The 19,109-nt window shown below is 53.3% G+C and overlaps 1 protein-coding gene across 1 annotated transcript; it reads right to left on the minus strand.

The window, feature by feature from the left end:
* Positions 1–5,053: 5,053 nt before the first annotated feature.
* On the minus strand, positions 5,054–8,446 carry GAL3ST2 (galactose-3-O-sulfotransferase 2). The gene is made up of 4 exons (XM_064287377.1): positions 8,373–8,446; positions 8,123–8,209; positions 6,559–6,826; positions 5,054–6,394 (listed from the first exon to the last, which is right to left on the minus strand). The coding sequence occupies exons 1-4, from the start codon at positions 8,444–8,446 to the stop codon at positions 5,576–5,578; spliced, it is 1,248 nt and encodes a 415-aa protein (XP_064143447.1). The 3' UTR covers positions 5,054–5,575.
* Positions 8,447–19,109: the final 10,663 nt, after the last annotated feature.

Below are 19,109 nucleotides of genomic sequence, written 5' to 3' on the forward strand. Positions count from 1 at the left end.
GCTGAGACGTTCAGTTTGCTCTCTGCTGGGACAGAAATGTGGTCGACAGCCCACTCCATCAAGTAGGAAGGCGAAGCCACAGTGCTGGGTGTGACTCCTCGGGAGGCCCCGCCTGCACCTGTGGACACAGCAGATGCCCGCAGCCCCATCCCCCCGCCCTGCACGCCCAGCGCATGGGGAGGGTTCTTTCCCATGGCCCCTCCTGCCCAGGGCACCTGGATGGTGTCAGGACTGCCGTAGTAAAGCACCACACTCTGGGGCTTAAAGAGAACAGGGATGTACACTGTCACAGCTCTGAGGCCACAAGTCCAGATTCGGGTGTCAGCAGACCCTTCCTAGCCTCCAGCGTCTGGTGGTTCCTTGGCTTACGGATGCTTCACTCCAGTCTGGCCTCCCTCTTCACCTGGCCCTCTTCCCTCTGTCTCTCTGCGTCTTCTCTTTTTAATGGCACCAACTGGATGGGATTAGGATCAATCCTCCTCCAGTGTGGCCTTATGTTAACAGATGACACCCTCGAAGACCTTATTTCCAAACAAGGTCACATTCAAAGAGAGGTTTCAACTTCAGCTTATCTTTTGGGGAACACAAGTCAATCCATCACGGTGGCTGTAGCTTCTTTCCTGTGGTTGCGATTATTTGTGAACAAAGCAAGCCCCCACTTTCAGCCAGCGCTCAGAGCAAGGCCACGGTCCACCCACTGGGTCCATAAACTGCTCCTAGCAGGCGTGCCTGGTGAAGGCGGGGGTGCTGGCCCATCCATCATGTCCTGATCCTGAACGTGGTTTGGGAATCAAGACAATGGGATGGACCAAAACGCTCCTTCAAAGCAGAGTGTTGCAGGCAAATCATGACTTAAGAACTAATTTCCAACAATTCCTTAAAAATACATGAACCTCAAACCTGCTCCCAGAGTAACCGATCAGTTGGAAGGGGTAGGACCATAGGTGTGAGCCAGAGGATTTCTGTGCTGGGAGCGGGGCAGGGAGTGAATGCAAGGAAATGAAGGGCATCCTCCTCGAGTCCTAAACACGGGGCTTCAAATGGAAAACAAGCTCTGAAACAGTAAGAAATCGTGTGATTTCACAGCAAATGTGGACACTGAGATGTAAATCCATTTGTCAGCTCAGGCCCTGGGAGACCTTGTGGGATTAGCTCACTGGGGTACTGAGGAGGGGCAGGTGGAGGGCTGACCTCCTCCCTACAGAGAGGAGTTGGCGGGGGGATTGGAAATGTAGGCTGTTCTAAGAAATTCTAAGAAAGTTCGGGCAGAGCCATGGAGTCCCCTGCACCTGGGAACAGCCTGCTGTGGTGTGTGGGCTTGGCGTGGCTGGGAGCTCCAGGGCCAAGGGGCCTCCAGTCCTGGTGGTGGATTCCACCTGGAGACCAAGGGTCAGCGCTGGCTTCGACACTCAAATATCCCAGAAGAGTGTTTCACGGCCGCCCCTCCTGCCTCCCCCAGTCAGACTAAAGAAAACAAAGGTGTCTGAAATTCATGCTTGAACGTATTTTATTGGAAACCAGTGCCTCCTGGCCCCCAAGCCGAAAGGCCCCACAGGAGAGCTGGGGTGGGAGGTGGACTCCCCTTCTGGGAGCTTGCTGCAGAAGCTGCCCTGTGAGGGGCACCCGTGAGCCCCTGACTGCACCCCTGCCTTGAGGTGTCTCAGCCCTCTGTGCTCATTGAGGGGAGATGAAGTGGCCCGAGAAGAACCCTAAATCCCAGCGACGCCAGCGGGACAGGCACACTGCCCCCCAGCAGAGAGCCCATAAGGGGCGGCAGCTCAGGACCAGGCTCTGTGCAACCCATCCTTGTCTCTGGGCATCCTCTCGTCCGTCCTTCTCTCTGTGGCCACCCCAAGCCCCAGCCCAGGGAGGGAGAGGGAAGAAGGATGGACCCACTTTCTAGGGAAGGACTCAGACAGTGCTTACACCAACGGCCAGGGCCAGTCGGCCTCCTGTTGCGGGGGGGGGGGGGTGGCAGTTTGTCCAGTAAAACTCCCAGGATCTCCTGTTAGAGGAGAGGGAGGGGACCCCAAGGACAGTTAGCACTCTCGGCCAACACAACCAGACTGAGGGAGGGGATCCTCCTCCCTTTCCCTGTCCCCACAGGGAAGCGGGGCCTCCAAGACCCCCATCATCTGTGTGAAGTCCCCATGTCCACCCAAAGGTGAAGTCAGGTGCCCAGGCAGGGCGTCTCCCCAGGGCGGCTGACCTAGGAGGAGCCACAGATATGTCTTGTTCCCACTGCTCTGTGTCTTGACACATTTTCAATTAGTTGCCAGCTTTTTTTTTTTTAATGGGGAGATTTCACATAAAAACCTCCATTTCCAGCTTCTCTGGAAACATCAGTTCAGTCGGTCTCCCCAGGCTGCCCTCATCCCCATCATGTATCGCTACCTCGGACCAAGCACACACACGCTGTTATGAGTTCAGTTGTGCCCCCCAAAAAGATATGTGGAAGTCCTAACCCCTGTACCTGTTTGGAAATGGTGTTTTCTTTTGTTATGGTAACGAGGTCATGTCTGAGTACTGTGGGTCCTAACCCTAATCCTGGCTGAGTTATAAAAAGGGCAGAATAGACACAGAGGCACACACAGGGGGCTGCTCGGGCTTACTTGTGCTTACTTACCAACCTACAGTACACAATTTCACCTGTTTTTCACCACATCAAAGCACTGTGCTAGCTGTAAGCTGGTATGTACCATGCTCACTGGGTAGTCCACCCTGCACAGGGGGAAGACGCCACATAAAGATGAACACACGATAGACCCATCACAGGCCCAGGGGTGCCAAGGACTACCAGCAGCTGAAATGCACAAAGGAAGGCCTCCTCCCAGAGCCACAGCCTGAACTTGGTCTTCCAGCCTCCTGAACCCTGGGAAAACAAATTCTTGTTCTGTAAAGGCACCCACTGTGGCATTTTTTTATGGCAGCCTCAGGAGACTCAGACTCATACACCTGCCCCGTCGTCCCTGAAGCCCGGCTCCCCCAGATGTGTCACCTGCTGGGACATTTGAGGTTGAGTCTGATGGTCTACACGCTGTGAAGAAGGAACCATTTCCTGGGTGCTCCTTAATGAGGGGGCAGCTCCCCACCCACTGGTCCACGGCTGCCCCTGTCTCCCCGCCCCCTTGGATGGTCAGTAGACACGCAGCTCCAAACCGATGACACTGAGCCCCAACATCACAAATCAGGCTCGGAAATGCCACTCCTGAAGGGCGTTTCCACCAGAGTGGGCTCCGAGGTTGTGGACTGCATAGGATCTTGAAGTTTTAAACGTTCCTTTTTGATGAACAACCCAGATGGATCGTTTCCAACACTACAAACACCAACACATAATCTCACATTTTATTAAACATCCCTGGTTTCCCTCCAGAAAAGTGGTATCAGCTTACATTCCCACCAGCCTCAAATGCAAAAACAAAACTGATACTATCTTTACATTGCAATTTAATTTCCTTGATTCCTGTGCAGTTGAGAATATTATCCTTTTACTTTTTGAACTGTTCATGGCGCTGGCTTGTTCTGTCCCTGATAACACCTCTGTATTCAGGAGCATCAAAGTTTTCTCTTTGTCCTCAGATTGACACACTGCCCACTGCACTGGTTCCCTGTGGTGGCTGTAACAAAGCACCACGATGTGGGGGGCTCATAAGAACAGAAATTAACCTCCTCCCAGTTCTGGAGCCTGGACATCTGAATTCGGGGTGTCAGCAGGGCCATGTTCTCTCTGTGTGTTAGCTCTAAGAAATCCTCCCTTGGATCGCCCAGTTTCCAGGGGCACCAGGCATTCTTTGGCTTGTGGTTGCTTCCATCCTCACATGGCCATCTCTCCTGTCTCTCCCTGTCTCTCATTTTATATGGACACGATTCACGTGGGATTAGTACTCACCCTGGCTCTTTTTTCTGGCTCAATGGTTAAGAGCTCAGCTGCTAACCAAAAGGTCCACTGTTCAAATCCATTAGCCCCTTCTTGGAAATCCTGTGAGGCAGGTCTACTTCTGTCCTACAAAGTCATTATGAGTCAGAATCGTCTCAATGGCAATGGATTTTGTTGTTTCGTTTTGTTTCTATTCTGGTATGACTTCATACTAATTAATAACATATTCAAAGACCTCATTTCCAAACAAGATCACATTTATGGGTTCCAGAGATAAGGACTTCAACATAAATTCTAGTGGGGGGACTCAATTCAATCCATAACACCCACAGTAGCTAAGGTCCTGTTTTCTTTGAGAGTTGGCTGATCCTGCCTGACGCCCAGCAAGCTCACTGGGGCTGAAGAGCTGAAGTCTTTCTTCTATTCGGGACAATTTTTTCTTCTCTTTGTTTGACTAGTTTCTTATCCATTCCCCTTAGTTGGTTACCCCGGCTGTGCTTCCCTAATCTACTTCCTCTTGGGATTCCCCTGTGTGCTGTCCCTGGGCAGAGGGCAGTTGCTCCTTGGGGTGGTGCCCTGGCTGAGCTCGGCTGTCAGCAGTCAGTGTCCATCTACTCTTTACTGTCTCTATTCCATTTTTTGGAAGCCATTTCTTCAATCTCCAAATACTTTTATTCTCAGATTGACTCAGTAATATCTCTGCTAAGCTCCTTGAAGCGCTCTTTCTAAAGTCCCCTCCGTTAAATCAGCATCCCAGGTAGCCACCTGTTCTGACTATCTGGGGTCCCCCCCTCTTTGCAATGCTAATTTCCCTAAAAAGCCCAGAGGGTTTCCCTCTGTCACCCTCCTGTGGGGACACTCCTAGACACAGAGCAACCTCAGCAGTTCACCAGCCCCCCTGCGGGGACCTCAGGGCTGAGAGGCCATACAGCCAGATGGAAGTAGGGAGCTTCCGCCCCAGGCTGAGCCTCCAGGACAGCGTGTGGGGGCAGCTCCGTTCCTCAGTTGCTCCAGGCACCCTGCTTTTTCCAGAGCCTGGTGCTGGGTATGGCAGGGCCAGATTGCCCAATAAGCAAGGTATGCATGGGCCCAGCTGTGCTTTCCCACCAATCGGCAGTACACAATCAAAAATGTGGTGAAACCCGTATGAAATTGCTCACCACAGATTAGCGAGTAAATACAGCCAAGCCCGTTTGTAGCTTCTTTAATGCAAGCTGGTGCACACCTTGCTTACTGGATGGTCCTACTCTGCCTGTGAACCTCTGCGCCAACAGCAAGGTCCCAGCTGCCAGGGGTCACATCCTCCCAGGACCTGAGCCCCAGGCGTCCACACCTCTCCAGGTTTCCTGGGTCCAAGTTCTTTCAATGGACAGTGTGTGAACATGTAACTCATTTTTGTTTTCTTGTGAGACCTGTAACGGATACTACACAAGGCAGCACATTCCCAGGCCAGCATGCATGCCGTCCTAGATGGAAGGCCTTCCCCAAGAGGTCGCCCACAGGGGGAAGACCCTGGGGAGTGTCTCTCATAGGTGCCTTCACCCTAAAGGGCAGCAGTTCGGCCAGGTCTGGGTCTTCCAACTGCCCAGAGCCCTGCTCTGAGCACCAGGCGGTGCTCCGGACTGGCGGGTAGGCGGTAGGGGGTAGAGGGGCACGGAGATAGGGGCGTTGTCCCAGGCGCTCTGCCCCGAGCCAGCCCTACCCCTTCAGAAATGTGATGGTCTTGGGGGGCTTTCCCGGGAACTGCAGGGCGTACAGGCGAGCCATGTATTGGAGCTCGGGCATGACCATTCTCTGGCACAGCTGCAGCGTCGCATTGTCCAGGCCCAGCCGCAGGTTGTAGCCCAGGATGTCAGCCTCCCCGGACTGGTAGGGCTTCAGCTGGAGGTCCTTGATCTGAGACTGCTTCTTGGGTGCCCCGTCCTGCACGCACAGGTCGGTGAGCTGGTGCCGCCGCTCCTGCAGCAGCGCCACCTGGTTGCGCAGCCGCCGTGGGCCCAGCTCTGTGTGAATCCTGGCCCAGAAGGTGCGGTTGAAGTACTGGTAGAGGTGCCAGTCGAGCGCGCACCACCGCTTGGCGCGCTCCTGGTCCTGGGGAGTCAGACTGGTGACGCTGCTCTGGCTGCGAGAGTTGAGCTTGAAGTAGGCCACGTCGTCCAGCGTCCAGTGCAGGACGTGGCTCAGCAGCACCATGGACTCGTCGAAGTACTCTGCAATGAGGACCAGCTGGAAGTGCCGCTCCACCGCCGCGATGCGCGCGCGCACGTAGCCGTCCTCCGGCCAGGCGTTGTTGTCGAAGCCGAAGTCGAACCACATGTTGTTCCTGGCGTAGGCGTTGTTCAGGCTTGCGCTCCTATTGTAGTAGGTCCACGGGGAGGCCAGGAAGGCGCTCAGGTTCCTCGCGGCCTGGAAGGCGGGCACGTAGCTTTTGTAGTAGATGAAAGACGACTCCAGCTGGAAGACCGGGTTCCGGAGGATGGAGAAGTAGAAGGTGTCCTCAGGCATGACTTTCTGCACCTGTTTGGGGACAGAGGAGAGGGTGCGTGACTCTCCTGGGCGGTGCTCCCAGTAGTCACACCTGCCAGGGGCAGAGGGCACCCCTGAGCCCAGCGCCGACCCCTGCCGTGGCCCCTGGGAGGCTCCGCCCCCCCAGCCAAGAGGCCCCTCCCCTGCAGCCGCACCTCTGGCGGGTTGAACCTCAGGTGGTTGCACATGATGTTGAAGCGTCTCTGCTGGCCGGGACCCTCCTGCTCGCTGCCCTCCACGTAGCGCGCCAGGAAGAGCCAGGGGTAGCCCAGGTGGAAGTGCGCGCCTTCGGGCAGCGCCACCGACAGGTTGTGCTTTTCCGCGAAGCGCAAGAGCACGTTGAACACGGTGCTGCTGGCTGTCTTGTGCGTTTTGAGGAACATGATGTTGGTGACAGGCGACTTTGCAGTCCCCCGGGCCAGGCTAGGGAAGGACAGCACCCTTTATCGAGGCAGTGCGTGCCCCCACCGGAGACCCCCAGACCTGTGCCCTAACTCAGCAGCCCCCAACCCAAGACCCCTAGCCTTGTGTCCCCAACCCTGTGCCCCAACCCAGCAACACCCAACCCTGCAGCCCCAAGGGACCCACTGGGCACAGGATGGGATTCCTTCCTCTGTCCTCTGCCTGGGGGTGTTGGGAGTGGGGGAGTCACTGTTTGAGGAGCTCTCACCCCCAAAGAAATGGAGACCAGCATGGTAGCTCAACCCCCCCCCCAATGTCCTCCTTGGCTCCTAGGACACCAGCCTGGCTCTCAGTTGCCCCCAGAGGCCTTTCTTGGCTGACCCTTCGTGCAGGATGGAGTGGACACTGGTGCCTACTCCTGTAGGCCATCACAGCATCACACGAATGTGCACATCTGGCCTGGAGCTGCAGGCTTCCCCAACCCACCCCTTGTGGTCCAGGGGCTCTGGGCTGAGGCCACTCTGGGTCCCTATGTCCAGCCCCTGAGCCCATCCTCCTGCCCCTGTGCAGTGCCACAGAGGGTGACTGGCTGCCCTTGGGGCCTCCCCCCACCCAGCCTGGCCCAAAGGGTGTTGGCGCCCCCTTCCTTCCGTGGAAATCCCACTGGAAGGGGACCTGGCTGGGGGCTGGGCCAAGAGACCCCAGCAGGTCGGACCTGGCAGCGTGGTTGGCTATGGGGATGCATGGAGCTCCAGGACAGGCACTGACCTTGGTCCTCCAGACCTCACCCCTGGGCTGAGACAGCACGGGCCCCTCTGTTCTTGGAGCCTGGTAGAGCACCCAGAGGCTGGCCCTGCTCCCAGCATCTGATGCCCTCCGACTATCCCATGGACCAGACCCCACCTCCCAGAGGAGACCACAGGAGGCTGGCCCTGCCCCCAGCAGAGGCTCCGTGACCACCCATTGAATAATCAGAGACCTTAGGGTCCTTCTTTGGCAACCTCACTCAAGGGCCCATGCAGCACCTCTGGCACCCATAAAATGTGGGAAGGGGGCCAGGAGGGCAGGAGGGCAGTCCCCCAGGAGGATAATGGGTCCCAGCAGGGAAGGGCTCACACCTCCTCTGATAGAGGGGAAACTGAGGCACAGCAGGGAGGTGTAAGCTCCCAGGGTCACCCCACCAGAACAGGTAGGGGCCACTGAGGCAGGTGGGCCAGAAGTCCTGGCCCTGCTCCCAGGGCCTGCTCCCAGGGCTGTCAGGGCAGGGGACACCAGGGTGGTGGCCTCCCAGAGCCTGGGGGCCAGTGCAGGACTTACGGTGTGAACAAACCCAAGTCCAGGTGCAGAAAGCCGACCAGTAGGAACAGAGTCAGGACCAGCAGGATGAGAGTGCCCTGGAAGTACCTGTGGGCAGGGACAGTCCCAAGTCAGGGGCACAGGAGGGGCAGCTTCATGCCAGCCCCCACCTCCACAGGCCCCAACACCCACTGTGCGCCCAGGCAGGGCCAGAAAAGGGACCAGGACGGGCATGAATCAGAACCTGACCCCCCTCAGCCACCTGACCCACTGCTCATAGCTCAGGAGCCAGAAGCCGAGCAGCTGGCCGAGCCCCCACACTAGGCGTGGGGGTGGGAGCTCCATGGGCTGACAGGAGTGGAGGGGAGAGTGGATTAAAGATGCTCGGCCCACACAGGACCCCCAGGAGACTGACGACCAAGTGATACCCAGAGCTCGGCACATCGGGGCTGAAGAGGAGGGGCCAGCAGATGGCAGCAGGGACAGAGGGCCTGGACGGCCAGGCCTGGGTGCCAGGAACTCAGCCGGTGTGCACAGGCAAAGGTCCCTGGCCCAGACGCCTAAAGAATTCACAGCAGCTCCCTGCTCACCTCTGTCCCCCTCCCTCAGCTCCAGCCACCTCCTCTTCCTCACTGTTCTGACCTCAGGGCCTTTTCAAGTGCTATGCCTTTGGCCAGGACCACCAGTTCTTCACACAGCTCACCCTCTTGGTCTGACCTCTGCTTGGTTCTCACCTTCCCTAGGGGCCCTCCCTGACCTCCTAAACATGAAATGCTGACCCTCCCTGCCTTGTGTTTCCCTCAGCCTCACGGCCACCTGATAGGTCTGCCCGCTACCAGGCAAGCTCCAGGGGCATGCTGACATCCCCTGGGGAGAACAGCTACACGTGCTGGCTGCTCACTTCATAGCTGCTGAATGAATGAATAAACAAAAGCAAGTACACACACACCCCCACCCCCTCACAGGCCTCAGGTATGAGCAGGTGTGAGGTGGAGGGAAGGGTTTCCAACTGGAGAAGCCAATTGTTGAGATGGAGCAGGCAAGGACAGGCTGAGTGTGAAACATGCTGAGACGTCTCATGGGGACATCAAGCAGCCACTGAAAAAGGGGTTTGGAGCTCAGGGGAGATGCTAGTACTGGGACACCCATTTGCCACATCATCAGCATAAAAATGGCTTATCTCTGAGGACCTTGGCCACCCAGCTGAAAGAATCAGAAAACCCAGCATGGGTTTTCCTCACAAATCTAGGATTCTGGAGAGAGGAGGCTGCAGGTACTGGCTCAAGGACCCAGTTCTCGAGGATTCAGCCCATTATGTTGAGGGTGTTGGTGTCTTGAGCACCATGCTTGCTTGCTCCTTCATAGTCACAAGATAGCTGCCGTGCTCCAGACATCTCACCACCATTTGGGTCTGCAAGAAGAGGCAGGGTCGGGGCCAGCCACAACAAGGAGTCAAGCCCTTCCAGAAGCCCCTAGCAAGCCTCCACTTATATCTCGTTGGCCAGACTCAGCTTCATGGCCACCCCTAGCTGCACAGGGGTGAGAAAGCACCAACTCTGTTTTCAGAGTCTCTGTGGGGGCAAGGCAGAGGGCGTTCTGCCCTTTGTTATGTTCACATAAGCCCAAGGGAACAGGGGGCTGGGCTGGAGGCAGATGTGTCTCTGAAGGTCTTACAAGTGCCACACTCACATGTGGGCCATGCGGCAGCGAGGCCCAGAGGACACACCTGCACCACTTGTGGCAGCGAGTGCCGCCATCGCTGGTCCCAGTGCATTTGCCCTACAGCCAGTCCCAGTGCTCTGCCCAGTCCCAGGCCAGCAAGCAGCCCAAGGGAGCTGGAGGTGAGCCTGCCACCCCAGTGAGCAGGGCAGCCCCTCCAGTCCTTACGGCATGGGACCTTGTCCTCAGGAGTGCCGAGTGCCCAGGTTTCATCCCAGGCAGGGTCCCTGTACAACCATTGCTTCCCAAGCTCCCAGTGCCCATCTCCGCTGTCCTTATCTCACCAGCAACCCTGAAATCAGAACTACGCATGCAACCATCTGCCCACATCCCACCTGGATATGCCTACTGGGGTGGCTCCCGGGCTGCGCGTCTGGGGGCTCCTCACAGCTGGTAGCCCCCGGGGGAGCTCGTGAGCTCCACCCACAGCTACTGGGTTCTGCATGTGGGATTTGTGAACCAGACCGTTCTGGGATGTGGAGCCTGAGCCGACACTCAGGGGTATAGGGATAAACACTGTCCTAGGGGCTCAGGCCACAGGGCATAGTGGCATTTAGTTATTGTCCCTCCATCTTCGATAAATGCCCACTGTCTTGTAGTCTCATTACGGATCCCAGCCCCGCACACTAAGGTCACTCTTGCATGCGAAGTATTTTTGGCCCCAGATATTCCATTGAGCAGACCACATCCAATGCCCAGGAGGGCATGGCACAGTCACCAATGCATCTCACCTGGCCCCTTTGCCACCTGGACACAGGAACAAGTGCGGAGGTGGCTGCAAGGGCCTTTTGCCTTCCCCAGGTGGGTCAGAGGTCATCTGAGCACAGCCACCCCTTTCTCACCCCCACCTTCATCATGCGCACACTGCTTGTCACAGTGAAAGCTCCCCTTCTTGGTGACCTTCAGTTGGTGAGCTCACCAGTCCCCAGACACATCTAGGAATGTTGCGCAATTGTCCTTTCAAAGGCAGTTCTGAGTTTCACAGCCTTTAGACCAAAGTATCTTCTCCAAAGTGAAACCTGAGGAGATTAGCTGGGCAGCTGGTAAACACCCTGGAAAGTGAGCTGCCTCCTGAGGCTGCTCCTTGGGAAAGATCTGAGATGGGCCAGGTAGGCTTCAGACCCCCTGTGTTTGAAGGAGAAAGAAAAGAGGGGTCTGGACCCCATCTGCTGTGGTATAAGTGTCCACAGCAGGGCCTCTGGCCCCTGCCTGGCAGGCACCCTGTGGCTCCAGTGACTGGGAGAGGGAGTTGGTACCCCAGGTGGCCCCTAAAGGGTGGAAATGGACCATGTGGCTGAGGGATGGGGTTAGACCCCTCAATGCAGGAAGTTGAGATGCAGGGCCAAGTAGACCAGGCACTGTACTTGGACTCAAAAAGCCTAGAATCTAGAGGAATTGCAGGAAAGAGTTTATGATGGCAATATGGCCAGGATAAATCTAGATATGTCCTCACTGTGCCAAAGGCTCTGTGCCTTTTACTCAGAGATTCCAAAGTGCTTTGCAAAGGCTGTACCAGTCCACACACCAGCAAGAGTGAGGGTGACAGCATGGGGGCATATGTGCCTTGGCTTTGGACAGCTACAGGGTCTTCCACTCAGGGAACACCTAAGCACTCTGAAAAGCCCTATGTAAAAGATCCAGGGTAAAATGTTGGCAAAGAATACTGAACATGGCATGGACTGCCGAAAGAACAAATGAATCTGTCTTGGAAGAAGTACAGCCAGGATGTTCCTTAGAAGCAAGGATGGTGAGACTTTGTCTCATGTACTTAGGACATGTTACCAGGAGGGACCAGTTCCTGGAAAAGGACATCATGCTTGGTAGTGGGTCAGTGAAAAAGAGGAAGACCCTCAAAGAGATGGATTGACACAGTGACTGCAACAGTGTGCTCAATCGTAACAATGATCATGAGAGTGGCACAGGACCGGGCAGTGTTTTGTCCTGTTGTACAGAGTCATGCAGTGCAATGAATCACTTAATGTGGCCCTTCTAGCCATAGTCTTTGTGACTCACACACAGTGATTGAGTGGGACTATACAAATATGTATGGAACCTGTGATGATTGGTGTTGTGCGTTGGCTTGACTAGGCCATGATTCCCAGTATTGTGTGGCTGACTTCCATTTTATGATCTGATGTAATTATCCTAATTATCCTCCATCTTATCTGTTGTACATTCTAACCTCTATACGTTCATGAGGTAGGATTAGTGTGGGCTGTATCTTGAGTCACAGCCTTGCAGGAGGAGGTGACTCAAGTCTCACCCTTACTCAATCACCCCATTCCCTGGGATGTGGCTTGCATCCAGTGTATACGTGCGGGTGCTCTTGGGGGCTCTCTCTTTCTCTGCATCGGGGTCCTGCATCTGGCTTGTCACTATCCAACCTCTGGTTCTTGGGACTTGAGCCAGCAGCTTGCCATTTGACCTGCTGATTTGGGTTTGTCAGCCCCTGTGGCCACATGAGTCAGGAGGAGCCTATGCCTGACCCATGGATCTGGGACTTGACAGCCTCCACTACTGCCTGAGCCATTTCCTTGATAGGGTTCATGGTTTCTGTGAGACATTGCTCAAACTACAGAACTCAAAGACAGGAAGGAGAATACTGAGGTGTTATAGATTGAATTGTTTCCCCCCAAAAATATGTGTAAACTTGGCCAGGCCATAGTTCCCAGCATTGAGTGATTGTCCACCATTTTGTCATCCGATGTGATTTTCCTATGCATTATAAATCCTACCTTTATGACATAGGAGTGGCCAAGAAATCAAAACACCCGTTGCATTGGGCAAATCTGCAAAAGATCTCTTAAAAGTGTTGAAAAGCAAAGATGTCACCTTGAGGACTAAGGTGCACCTGACCCAAGCCATGGTGTTTTCAATCACCTCATGTGCAAGGGAAAGCTGGACAATGAATAAGGAAGACCAAAGAAGAATTGACGCCTTTGAATTATGATGTTGGCGAAGAATATTGAATATAACATGTATTGCCAAAAGAATGAAGAAGTAAAACCAGAATGTTCCTTAGAAGCAAGGATGGCAAGACTACATCTCACATACTTTGGACATGTTATCAGGAGGCATCAGTCCCTGGAGAAGGACATCATGCTTGGTAGAGCAGAGGGTCAGCAAAAAAGAGGAAGATCCTCAACCAGGTGGATTGACACAGTGGCTGCAACAATGGGCTCAAGCACAGCAACGATTTTGAGGGTGGCGCAGGACTGGGCAGTGTTTTGTTTTGCTGTGCACAGGGTCGCTGTGAGTCGGAACTGACTCAAGGGCCCCTAACAACAAAGACAACATGACGATAATGAGACAGGATTAGCGGCAGTTACTTTAATGAGGCAGGACTCAATCTACAAGATTAGGTTGTGTCTTGAGTCAATCTCTTTTGAGATATAAAAGGGAAGCGAGCTGAGAGACAAAGGGACCTCCCACCACCAAGAAAGAAGCACTGGGAGCATAGTGCATCCTCTTGACCTGGGGTCCCTGCACTGAGAAGCTCCTGGACCAGGAGAAGATTGATGACAAGGACCTTCCTCCAGAGCCGACAGAGACAGAAGGCCTTCCCCTGGAGCTGGCACCCTGAATTTCGACTTCTAGCCTCCTAAACTTTGAGAGAATAAATTTCTGTTTGTTAAAGGCGTCCACTTGTGGTATTTTTGTTACAGCAGCACTCAGATGACTGAGATGTGAGGGAGGAGAAGTAATTGACGTTACAGATGACAGAGAGGTACAGCAGTTCTCAACATTAACCTCCACCTCATAGGAATCAGCTTTGTGCTGATCCTTATAAAATAAATTATTCATTCAGGTCACTACTAGTTGGAGCTGACTCAACAGCTCACAACAACAACGAAGTCCATTCAGGGATTTTACCAAATTGCTGTATCTGATCCAGAGTTATTTTTACTAGTCAGAGTTACGTCAGCAGCGAGTGTGCAGCCTTTCCTCTTTCTGGCCATGTCCACTTTCCACAGCGCCCTGGTGGCCAGGACCTCCAAGGTGACTGGAAGTGGCATGGGAGGAAGGTGTCCTAGGCAGCTTCCAATTTCAGTCTCGTGGATTTGGTGGTGTTTCTTTCTCACTCATGACACATTGCTGAGTCTTTGCTGAAGGTCTCTACATTAAGTTCTGTCCATTCCCAGTGGCCTTGGCTTCATCAGGCACAAGCACCAGATCTCAAGGCCAAGCCCCACAGAGCCCTGACGGTTGCCGCTGAGGAGAAGCCATGGGGTGGGAGCTACCGGCCCAGCCACGAGAGATACCCATGTCCTATGTCTGGTGAGCAGTGGCCCCCACTTCCTTGTGGTATGGGAAGGTTGGCACAGCCTGCCCAGTGCAACCTGTGACAGACCTTTCACCTGCTCCAACAGTCTCTCCTCACTTGGGGGTGAAGGTGCAGCTCGAGCCTGGCCTGGCCTGGACAGTACTCCTCAAAGCCTCCTGGCTGAGAACCGGCCCTTGGGGCACCCTGGCCCAAGACAAGCGAGGACCCAGGAGTGGTGGGTGGGAGAGGAGGAAGGAGTGGGGATAGGGAGGGGGATCCACAGCCTCACCTCCTATAGGGGTGGACCTGGCTTTGCAAGACTGGCCAGAGCCTCACCCCACCCAGCCACTGGCTGACCCCAGCACATGGGAAGCCTGGTCATCCAACAGCCCAGCCCCAACTGGAGCCAATTCTTCCCAGTGACCACCTGCCCCTTGCTCTTGGCCCTTCACCACCAGCCAAGCTCTCTCTGGCTTCCGGTTTCACCTGCCTCCCTCATTCATTCCCTAGGCCCACTCAGACTGCCCCAGCTCTATGCCTCCCCCATCAGACAAGTCTTGAGCTGGCCCTCCTCCCTTAGAACATGGAAGTACAATAGGACACAGGGAAGTAGGTGGCTAAGGCCGTTATACCTTGTCCCTCTGACAGTGAAATCTCTTAACAGAGGAAAAGACAGCTCTGCCCCCGCAGAAGCCAACTTACACCTTCCATGATCTTCCAGGATCTCACGGAATGTGGCCGTGACTCTGTTTCCTGTCATTGGACAACTTGTCAACCTAGAGTCCAGCTTGCAGAGGGCAGTGCCCTAGGGACTTTGGTGGGTTCCTAGCTACCTAGCGTGACGGATATTCCTCCCCTAGGCCTGAAGCTACCTCTTCTCTAAGAGGCCCTGGTCATATTGGTAGGAATGGGCTCTAAAGACCATAACCAGCACCAGGGGAGCCCAAGGCTGCTGGGTAGGTAAGAGCTTCTGGCCTTTCACAGACAGAGCTGGGGACTGATACATAAAGATGGCACATGAGTGCACACAGATACTTCCAGTTCAAATCAAGACTACTTCTTACCTTAGCCTCTTACAGTGCATTCAAGAGAGTTTGAGGCTGATCAAGGAAAAGGATATGACCAAAAGAGAGCAGCGTTGCACCACAAGCTATAAATTAAAAAAAAAAAAATGTTTTTTTTTAATTGGGACAATACACTGACAGCCACATTCAGGGGGCAATCTCCACAGCAGTAGGTCTTCCAGAAGCAGCAGAAGGGGAAGTGGGCGTGAAAACCCCAGGAAGAGGAGGGGGGGCTACATGTATCTAGACAACGTTCCTCTGAGGCCAGATGGGGAGTCTGAGTCAGAGAGCTCCCAAGGGCAGACATGGCCTGGGATTCTTACGGCTACAGGATTTATCTTACCTTTTTTTTTTTAACAGATAGCAATAAAACAAACCCTGTAGTTAGGCATCATGTTTGGCTGGATACGTAAAGCTGAGAGGCCATAAGTGGCTAAAAATCTACTTATTTGAGCTATTATTAAAAACAGTTGGATGTGTACAAGTTTGAGTTTGGAACCAGCGGGCTTTTCTGGGCTAACTGCCTTAGCCTGTTATGGAGTTATGAAGGCGGTGTGTCATTCCCGTGTATCTGAGACGGCTTGTTTACAGCGGGGAATTAGACCTGAATCAATCTCTGACCCCATAAACCCAGAGTAGAACATTAACCAGGCCTGTCTCTCAATGAGGATTCCTATTGGGCATTCTTTGTTTACTACCTCTGGCTCCCTTCTTCAAACACTTGGGACTTTTATGAGCTCCCATTCTTTGTTTACTACCTCTGGATCCCTTCTTCAAACACTTGGGACTTTTATGAGCTCCCTGATTAAAAAAAAAAAAAAAAAAAGGAGCTTAATAAAATGGCTACTGTTACGGATTGAATTATATCTCCCAAAAATAAGTATTGTAAATCCTAACCTCTATGGCTGTGGTTATAATCCCATTTGCAAATGGTTTGTCTTTGTTATGTTAATGAGACAGGATTCAAGTAGGGTGTCTTAAGTCAATCTCTTTTGAGATAAGTTGTTGTTGTTGTTGTTAGATGCTGTTGAGTCAGTTCTGGCTCATAGAGACCCTACGTACAACAGAACAAAACACTGCCTGGTCTTGCGCCATCCTCACAATCATTTCTATGTTTGAGCCCATTGCTGCTGCCACTGTGTCAATCCATCTCCTTGAGGGTCTTCTTCTTTACACTCACCCTCTCCTTCTCCAGGGACTGGCCCCTTGATAACATGTCCAAAGTAAGTGACATGAAGTCTTGCCATCCTTGCTTCTAAGGAGCATTCTGGCTGTACTTCTTCCAAGACAGATTTGTTTGTTCTTCTGGCAGCCCATGGTGTATTCAATATTCTTTGCCAACACCATGATTCAAAGGCATCAATTCTTCTTCAGTCCTCCTTATTCATTGTCCAGCTTTCACATGCATATGAGGCAATTGAAAATATCATGGCTTGGGTCAGGCGCACCTTAGTCCTCAAAATCACCTTTGCTTTTTAACACTTTAAAGGTGTCTTTTGCAACAGATCTGCCCAAAGCAATACATCGTTTGATTTTTTGACTGTTTCCATGGATGTTGATTGTGGGTTCAAGTAAAATGAAATCCTTAACAACTTCAATATTTTCTCCATTTATCATGGTATTGCTTTATTGGTCCAATTGTGAGGTTTTTTGTTTTCTTATGTTGAGGTGTAATCCATACTCAAGGCTGTGGTCTTCTTTTGAGATATAAAAGAGGTTAAACAAGAAAGTAGAGATGGGGCAAGACTGATGCCAAGCCACATGGAGATCTCCAAGGAACCAGGAAACACACTGAAGAGATAAGGACCTTCCTTCAGAGCCAACAGAAAGAGAAAGCCTTCCCCTAGAGCTGGCGCCCTGAATTCGGACTTCCAGCCTCCTAAAGTGTGAGAAAATAAATTTCTGCTTGTTAAAGCCACCCACTTGTGCTATTTCTGTTACAGCAACACTAGATGGCTAAGGCAGCTACACTGATGATCTGCTTGAAAACCTTACTCTGACTTTTGCAGTGAGCTCCCTCGGCCCTGAAGCCACGTGAATTAGTCCTTGCTGTTTGCAGCTGCTCAACTGGAATGACAGAGTCCTCAGTGAAAGCTCCCAGCAGCCACTTCCTCTGAGCCTCCCAGAACCTCAGACAGGGGGAGGGATCGGGCAGGGCCTTCAGTGTGAGAAACAGCCAAGGATGAAGCAGGGAAGCCGGGTCATCAGCCTGTGAGCAGTCAACCCTGCTGCAGGGGGTCCCTCCCAGACAGACTTGCAGGTGTCTGGGGAGCCCTTCCTGGCTGTGTCTGTCTCACAGACAGGAGCTGCCCATCAACACTCATTCTGTAAGATTCGATGGCTGCATAATTCCAAGAACACAATGAAAACCACTGACCTGTACACTAAATGGGTGAGTTGTTTGGTATGCGCATTCTATCTCAACAAAGCTGTTTGCTTTTTGTAAGTTTTTTAATTAATTTTGAAGAGTTCAGCTGTTAAAAAAAAAAGTGAAAGTCAATGACTATGGTAAAAATCATTAAATACAGATGAAAATTATAAACCGACATTCCTTCAGAGGGCTTTTAGCTAGAAGGAGGCTTCCTAATGGCCCTGAGGCCCTTTCTGCTTAAGCAAAAGGTCCTCTGTGGAGCGTAGAACTGGTGACGGCAAGGAGTGCCAGCCACTGGAGTCTGCCCACTAGGTAGACAAGCTATTGGGCTTGTCTCTATATAGAACCTCAGGGTGGGGCTGGACAAGGGAAGACAGATGCCACCTCACGGCAAGATCGCCAAGGAACGGCAAACTGGGGGTAGGGGGGTGATGGTTAATGCTATGTGCCAACTCGGCTAGGCCATGATTCTCAGCGGTTTGGCAGACACTGTGATCATCTTCCATTTTGTGATCTACTATAAGCAGCCAATCAGTTGAAAGGAGCGTTTCCTTGCGGGTGTGGCCTGCCTCCAGGATATAAATGGATGTTCTGGCAAAGCTCCCTGTTTCAACCCTGCACTCCTCTGGTCACCTGACCTCCAGGTCTCGGGACACGGACCTGCAGAAATCTTTGGCCTGCCCCCTGAGCTGCAGATTTTGGGTTCATCAGCCCCTGCAACCACGTTAGCCAGCAGAGATCTTCAGCCTGTAGCCTGACCCACAGATTTGGGACTTGCCAGCCCCCACAATTGTGTGAGCCATTTTCTTGAAGTCAACCTCTCTATATATACATTTATATACGCTTCAGTGGTTTTAAGGAGCCCTGGTGGCATAGTGCTTAAGTGCTCGGCTGCTAAACAAAAGGTTGGCAGTTCCAACCCGCCAGCCCCTCTGCGGGAGAAAGACGTGGCGGTCTGCTTGTGTGAACATTCCAAAACCAACCCAAACCCAGTGCCGTAGAGTGGACTCTGACTCACGACAACCCTATAGGACAGAGCAGAACTGCCCCGTAGAACTTCCAAGGAGCGCCTGCTGGATTTGAACTGCCGACCCTTTGGTTAGCAGCCGTAACACTTAACCATTATGGCACCGAAATTAGTGCCATGGAAACCCCATGGGGCAGTTCTATGCTGTCTTATAGGGTCGCCATGGGTCAGAGTCGACTCAACAGCAGCAGGTTACTGGTTTTGCCCCTCTAGAGAGCCCAGACTAAGATGGGATATGGGGCAGCCACCATCCAGGGCCCCTGCCCTCGGCCCCTTGGCCCCTGTTTTGCAGACCCATACCTCTCTAGCTGGCCAGTGCCCTCAGGCCCCCACTGGCCCACGCTGGCCCAGGCGCATGGCCTGCTGGTGGCCTTAGCTTCAGACCCACAGACCCTGCTGTATCCACTCCACACACAGCCCTGGGTTTCCCAGGCAAGCGGCAGTGCATCAGGACCTGCGCTGGTGGGCGGCATGTCCCATTTAGTCCAGGCCCTTTCCCTTCCCCAGGGCCTCCTTGCCCCACAGAGGTGCCACTTCTCAGCACGCCAGTCACTCCTGCCCCT

This window comes from Loxodonta africana, chromosome 6, assembly GCF_030014295.1.
Source record: "Loxodonta africana isolate mLoxAfr1 chromosome 6, mLoxAfr1.hap2, whole genome shotgun sequence".
Lineage (NCBI taxonomy): Eukaryota > Metazoa > Chordata > Mammalia > Proboscidea > Elephantidae > Loxodonta > Loxodonta africana.

What these genes read in the sequence shown, in the direction of transcription:
- GAL3ST2 (XM_064287377.1), bottom strand. Translation starts at nt 8,446, where the DNA reads ATGGAGCTCCCACCCCCACGCCTAGTGTGGGGGCTCGGCCAGCTGCTC. An exon ending in TGGCTCCTGAGCTATGAGCA is followed by an intron (nt 8,210 to 8,372) that starts GTGGGTCAGGTG and finishes CCCTGCCCACAG; the next exon opens with GTACTTCCAGGGCACTCTCA. An exon ending in TGAGGTTCAACCCGCCAGAG is followed by an intron (nt 6,395 to 6,558) that starts GTGCGGCTGCAG and finishes GTCCCCAAACAG; the next exon opens with GTGCAGAAAGTCATGCCTGA.